General features: G+C 43.6%; 1 protein-coding gene across 1 annotated transcript; it reads left to right on the forward strand.

The window, feature by feature from the left end:
• The first annotated feature begins 3,988 nt into the window (after nt 1-3,988).
• LOC107106387 (proto-oncogene Mas-like) lies at nt 3,989-5,023 on the forward strand. The gene has a single exon (XM_015406523.1). It carries the CDS (start codon nt 3,989-3,991, stop codon nt 5,021-5,023), a length of 1,035 nt encoding a protein of 344 aa, XP_015262009.1.
• The last annotated feature ends 1,961 nt before the right edge of the window (nt 5,024-6,984 follow it).

The raw sequence follows: 6,984 nt of genomic DNA on the forward strand, positions 1-6,984 counted from the left end.
TATGGAATGTGCTGAAATGGACAAGTTGACAAATATATTAAAAGGAAAAATGGAAGAGTTTATGGGACCCTGGAGGGCATTCTATGACTGGTTAAAACTTAAGCATTAAGAGGACGAGGAGGAAGAGGAGGAGATTTGATTTATATCCCACCCTTAACTCGGAGTCTCAGAGCATCTTACAAACTCCTTTCCCTTCCCCACAACAGACACCCTGTGAGGTAGGTGGGATTGAGAGAGCTCTTTCAAAAACTGCTTTTTTAAGGATAGCTCTTGTCAGAATTATGGCTTGCCCAAGGTCATCCAGCAGCTACAGGTGGAGGAGTGGGAAATCAAACCCTGGTTCTCCCAGATTAGAGTCCGCACAATTAACCACTACACCAAACTGAAGAATAATAAGAATGATAGATGAAGAGTTGTGAAATTGTAATGAGAAGATATGCATGCTGAATTCTAAATTGGAATTTCTGTATTTTTCTTTCCTTCCTTTCTCCTTCCCCCCTTTCCGTATATAAACTAATTTAAAAAATTCAGAGAGAGAGAGAGAGAGAGAGAGAGAGCAGTTCAGATATTTGAGTGTAAATTGTCCTCTGAGCCTCCTCTTTCTCTGCCTTTTTCCTCTCGCTCTCCCTGCACATGGTCTTCCATGGAGACATCTGTCTCTGCAGGTCTCTCCTATATATACAATGCCTGGCCCATCATACTCACCCACATGATGCCAGACAGGCTGGACATCTGTGGTAGGGAAAGCCCTCCTTAGATTAGGCTTCTCTCTCTTCTTTCGACTGCAACTTGAATGTGAACTGGATCTACTTAAATAAATAGAAGTTTACATTTTTTGCAGCATACTTCTTGGAATATTGATTGACTACACTCAGTGTCATGCTTCTATGATTGGGAAAACTCTGCTATAGTAACCAAATATCCCAATACTGCGGTGGTGCCCTTTTTTCTACGTTCATGGTAGTCAACATGTCTCTGAGGCCATTCATGTATGGAAGGCTATATCTGTAACTCAGCTATTGTATGGTGTTCCTATCTAGGTCGGTGCATATGAGGTGCAAAATCCTCATATTGCTGTCCCCCAGCAAACAAAAGGACTTTGTAATTTGTAGATGGACCCAAAAGAGCAGTGTCTCCTTCCCGGAGTCATTGAACATGCATTTTCTCTATATTACAGGAAATATCTACTCTGCTCTTGACCTCTTGACCACACACACAGAGGAATGCAGATATGTACTTAGGTCTTGGGAGCCAGGATCAAATTATTTAGGGGTTAACAGGTTGACTCAATTCAATACTGGAGAATCACAGAACTGCTTTTCATTTAAGAGCACAGTCATGGCCATTGCTTCATTTTTATTTTTCTCTACTTCTTTTTTTTTTTTAGTTATGATTTTACACCCTGGAGGTAGATAAAAAATAATTGGAAAAACACAAACATCTCCTGTCCTCCAGTGATATTCTGGTAGGTCTACGGGAGTAAATAAACCTTACCTATTCTCTAGTTCTTAGAATGTTCTAATCTCTCCCTGTTCCTGGCCCATACTTAACCACATCATGTGAGTCTAGAAGATTCTGGCTATCAAACTGAACTAACACAATCATCTTCCTATCTCTTCCGCTCAAGAATATGACTTTTAGAAGTAATTATTTCTCACTCGCTCCCCTACCCTTTGTCCTTACTGGTTTAAACTGAATTTCAGATAAGGTGAAATAACAGAATACACTTTATTGTGCTTCCTTCCCATCTAGATCTTGGTCTTAGACCTTTTTTGATGTTACTTATGAATTGTGCAGAAAGTGACTTCACAACACTAGAGGGAATCTCTATTCCCCCCCCCCAGCCTGTTGCATAGTGATGGGGAATGGAGGGCTCATCGAGGACATCCTGGCCCCCCTGAGTGTGCGTAACATGCTGTGGAAATGACTGGCACACGTTCAGGGGGTTCAGGAGTATATAGAACAGACCCTTTGCAAGCTAGAGACATCAGACTCCATTCACAGACTGCCACAAACTGCTTGAAAGTTCACAGAAAGTTCATGATGGCTGACCTGCCAAAAACTTCAGTTTAGGAACCACGAACCAGCCGAAACTCATGACAAACTTTAGATTGTGAGCCTGCTCATGCCCATCCCTAGTCTCTGTCCCTTTTGCATGTCTAGGGGTGTGTAAAAAAAAAAAAATCGGCCCAATTCGGATTTGGCTGAATCGGGCAGAATCAATTTCGGCCAGCAGAAAGACTCCCACCTGTCAATTTCAGCAGTACCAGCTGATTCGGGAATCTTTCAGCCAGCCGAATGTCAATTTCAGCCCCATTATATCCTATGGGCCATTGAAGTCAAAGGCGAAAACATAGGGTATATTCTGGGGGCTGGACAGGAGGGGGCTTGAGGGAGAGACTCCAAACTCTCAGGGTAGCTGCTGGAGCCTCTCCCCAAGATACCTACCATGTCTCAAGAACATTGAACTAGGGGGTCCAATTCTATGGCCCCCCAAACAGGTTGCCCCATCCCCTCCATTGTTTTCTATGGTGGGAAAATAGTAACTCCCCCCCCACCATAGAGAACAATGGAGGGGATGGGGAAAACCTGTTTGGGGCCCTGTATAATTGGACCCCCTGGTCCAATGTTCTTCGAACATGGTTAGTATCTTGGGGAGAGGCTCCAGCAGTTACCCTGAGAGTTTGGAGCCTCTCCCTCAAACAACCTCCCCTCCAGCTCCCAGAATATACCCTATGTTTTTGCCATTTACTTCAATGGCCTATAGGATATAATGGGGCCGAATTGCCGCTGGAATTCAGCGGCAATTCAGCAGCAAGCAGATTCAGATCAGATAATCTGAATCGGCCCACAGCACTCCGAAAGGGGCCAGAATGGGCCATTTTCGGGAGTGCATTCGGTTCAGACGAACTGAATGCACATCCCTACATGTGACCTGGCAGGAGCATGTGAGATAGTGATCCGTTGTCCTGCTTCTTCCAGACTCATTTGCAGAACCAAGAGCTTGACTGTCTGTGCTTGGAGGTCATGGACTACCCATTTCCACCCCTTTCCTTTCTGCCAGCTGTAAGTCTGCAGATGAGCGGGGTGTAGTCACGATAAGTGAAAACCATTGGGGAATCCCTTCGTGGAGTTATGCAACTATCATCATAGATGTATAAAGTCAGGAAAAAATGAAACAGTAATGGCCCTTATTTCAAATTAACCTCAGCAGTAATGTATTGATTGATTGATTTACGGTATCTATAGTCAAGCTTTCTCAGAAGGACTCAAGGCAAATTCCACATAGTGCGCCAGCCCAATCACACACAAAAAAATGAGACATTCCATAAGCAATGCAGTAGGCTTGTAGAAGTCTGGAACCAAAAAAACCTGAAAGATAGCATAAGTACTAACTTAAGTGACTAAGCAGTACAAGAAAGATAGAAACATAGGCAATGCATACAGTAAGCTATACACAGCAGTATAGACCACAGTTCCTAATCATTTCACCAGGTAAATTTATAACCCGTTTTGTACAGTGCAAGTTTATTACCTTCTGGAATAATTCTGTTTAGTATAGTTTGCAGAAACCCAGGAGAGAATGGGAGCCTTCCTGACCACAGTGGAGCAGCCACAACCAGTGTTCCCTCTAAGCTGAGTCAGTGTGAGCTAGCTCACAGTTTTTTAGCCTCCAGCTCACACACTTTTGTCTTAGCTCAGGAAGGAGGGCTCCAGAGCAAACTAATTTATGCAGTAGCCAAATTGCTTGCTCACAACTTTACAGCCAGTAGCTCAGAAAGTAGAATTTTTGCTCACAAGACTCCACACCTTACAGGGAACATTGGCCACAACCCAATTTTAAATGGATTGAGGAACACAAGGCTGAAAACTTCAGCAACCCCACCCTGAAACGTTTAGACATGCATTTTCAAAACAAGAATTGACTCATTCATTGTCCCCTTTCTCCTAACAGAAATGTAAAGACAAGTCAAGACCAAAACCCCGAATGACGAAATTGAGCATCATAACCAATATCAGCCTGACTACCCTTCCCATGATGGATGCTGCCCTGGATCATTACTATAACCCTAATTACACTTACTCTTCTTTCCCAAGTGACGGTATCAATTATGAGAATGTTTCAGAAGAGATTTCATCTCATAATACCACTGGTAATGGAAGAGAAAAGAGTATTGTTGATAATGTAGTTATTAGTATCTCCATATGGGTCATCTGCATTTTCGGAGCCGTGGGGAACGGGATTGTCATCTGGCTTCTTGGCTTCCGCATTAAGAGGAATCCTTTCAGCACCTACATCTTGAACTTGGCCATCGCTGATTTGGGGGTCCTTCTCTCAGTTACATTTATAGCTGTTGATTTGTGGATTGCATTTCTTTATGATTTTCCCATTGCGTTCCCAGTGTTCTTGTTCCTATTCCTATCAACGTACAGCACTAGTCAATTTCTGCTCATGGCTATCAGCATTGACAGGTGTGTGGCCGTCTTCTTCCCACTTTGGCATCGATGCCACCGGCCACCGCATTTGTCCACCATTGTGTGTGCACTGATTTGGGTCCTCTCCTTCCTGCTTACTACAATTACCTACACTCTCATATATCTTAATTTACATGAAAGAGAGATTGAAGAGTATTACCAGTTTATTGCGAATGCCCTGCTTTGCCTCCCAGTCATGACGATTGCCACTCTGGCCCTTTTCATCAAAGTCTGTTTGAAAGCACAACAGCATCGGAAGGGGAAGCTTTTGACCATCGTCTTGCTCACTCTTCTCTTCTTCCTCCTCTTTGCTTCCCCACTGAATGTCATGTTCATCCTCCACATTTTCAATTACTTACCATCGTACGCATTTCACGGTGCAACTGTATTAGCCTGTTTAAATAGCAGTGTAAACCCAGCTATTTATATCCTGGTTGGGAGACAAGGGAAGTCTAGACAGAGGGAGAACATGAAGATAGTCTTCCAGAAGGTTTTCAAGGAGGAAGAAAGCTGTACTGAGGGAACCCCAGTTGAAACCCAGTTATGATGCCTATCCTAAGCGCCAAAAGTCTGTTCCTTTGTTCCAGGCAGATTCCATTATAGTTCTATGACACATAAGGAAAACCTTCAGAATTATGACAGATTCTGCATCGAAGTTTTAAAATAAATTCACTGCCTCTAGACACCCCCCCCACCGATGTCCTTTGGAAAGGAATAACACCACTGGAACTGAGAATAATGGGCTTAGAACGATGAGTGCTGTTTTGCAATCCTTCTTCCCTGCCATAAATACCTGGAATCCAGATATGTTCCTCCCACCTAGTCAGAACAAGCCAGCCAGCTCCCCTGAAAGGAGTCATTACAGTACTCCTTTCTTCGGCCATTCTGCTGTAATCCACCATGGATGGAAGCTCACCAGGGCCAGATTAAGGCCAACCGATGCCCTAAACACAGCCCGACAAGGGTGCCCGTTGGCCCTTTCATCCATTGTTCATGCTATGAGACAGAAACAAATGTGATATCCGATGACAAGTTTAGTCAAAAAGCAGCAGATAAGGACAATTAGAACAAATTCAACTGGCCACTGTGTGACACAGAGTGTTGGACTGGATGGGCCTTTGGCCTGATCCAACATTGGCGTCTCTTATGTTCTTATGTTCTTATGAATGCGGCAGTGGAAGGGTTAAGGGCATGTTCGCTGGGGGAAAACCTCTGTGGCGCCCACCCTTCCCTTGGAGCCCTAAGCATGTGCTTCTTTTGCTCGATGGTTAATCCAGGGCTGAGAATCACAATCGAGTCTTACAACTCCTAGTTGAATTAATTCCACAGCATCCCTAGGAGCATCTGCTTCCTCGTTCTCATGTTTCATCCTTTTTCCCCCCTTGGGGTACCTTGCAGATTGAGACCCTGGGCAGGATAGTATACTGAGAATACAACTGGACAGCTGTAAAGGTAAAGGTAATGTTTTCCCTTGCTCAAAAGCCAGTTGAATCCGACTCTAGGGTGCGGTGCTTGTCTCAATTTCCAAGTCAAAGAGCTAGCGCTGTCTGAAGATGTTTCCATGGTCATGTGGCCGGCATGACTAGATTCCAAGGCACACAAAATGCTGTTACATTCCCACGGAAGTGGTACCTATTTATCTACTTGCAATTTCTTGGTTTTGAACTGCTAGGTTGGCAGGAGCTGGGACCATAGACAGGAGCACTCAGGTCTTGAATGGCTGAACTACCAACCTTCCAGACTTCAGTTCAGCGTCTTAACCACTGAGATACAATTGGTACCTACTGGGCAAATTTAATGTAGTTTGAAGAAGAAGGATTCTACCCTTTCTTGTTTGAGCTTTAACATCCTTTGTGTGCTTGCTCAGGCGTAAGTGCTTGTTGAGTTCAGTGGAGTTTCCTTCCAAGAAAGCATGTCTAGAATAGCAGACTTACTCTTTTACCTGATAGGTTCATGTGCCAGATGTGTCTTACTGTCAGCAAGCTGTCATGATTTGTTCATTGTATATATGCTTCACCTGTTGGGACCTCTTAACATGCAATTCTTTCTGTATTAACTCATATGTTGATAGTTGTTGCCTAGTGACCAATGCGCATGCTCATAAACGGCAAGCTTGTTAGCGTAACGCAGAAACACTTCAAGGACAGGTGGGAGATAAGGGAGCTAGCTTATGTCTACTAATATCGCTCATAGCATGGGAACTAAGATGTTTTGGAATATCCAAGCCGTTGAGATTCCCACTACTTTGGCGCGGTTCTTCCTGGGCGGGAAAGTGTCTCATTGGTATAGAGTCTGTTTGAACTTTGTTCATGTTACCTGCTTGATGTATTACACACCATTCTAAACAGAAATCTTGTAAGTGAAACACCTTTTAATAAAGTCATCCTCTGGACTGAGAGAAGTGGCTTGTTAATCGATGGTATCATCACACTTACTCCTATTGCAAAATATGCAGCAAGTAATTTATTAATACCCATGACAAAGAAGGATTACATATGCCTGTACTTC

Source organism: Gekko japonicus, unplaced genomic scaffold, assembly GCF_001447785.1.
Source record: "Gekko japonicus isolate JY-2015 unplaced genomic scaffold, Gekko_japonicus_V1.1 scaffold6396, whole genome shotgun sequence".
NCBI classification, from domain to species: Eukaryota; Metazoa; Chordata; class Lepidosauria; order Squamata; family Gekkonidae; genus Gekko; species Gekko japonicus.

Bases quoted from the DNA above. Each gene is read 5' to 3' on its own strand.
- LOC107106387 (XM_015406523.1), top strand. From the start codon at position 3,989: ATGACGAAATTGAGCATCATAACCAATATCAGCCTGACTACCCTTCCC.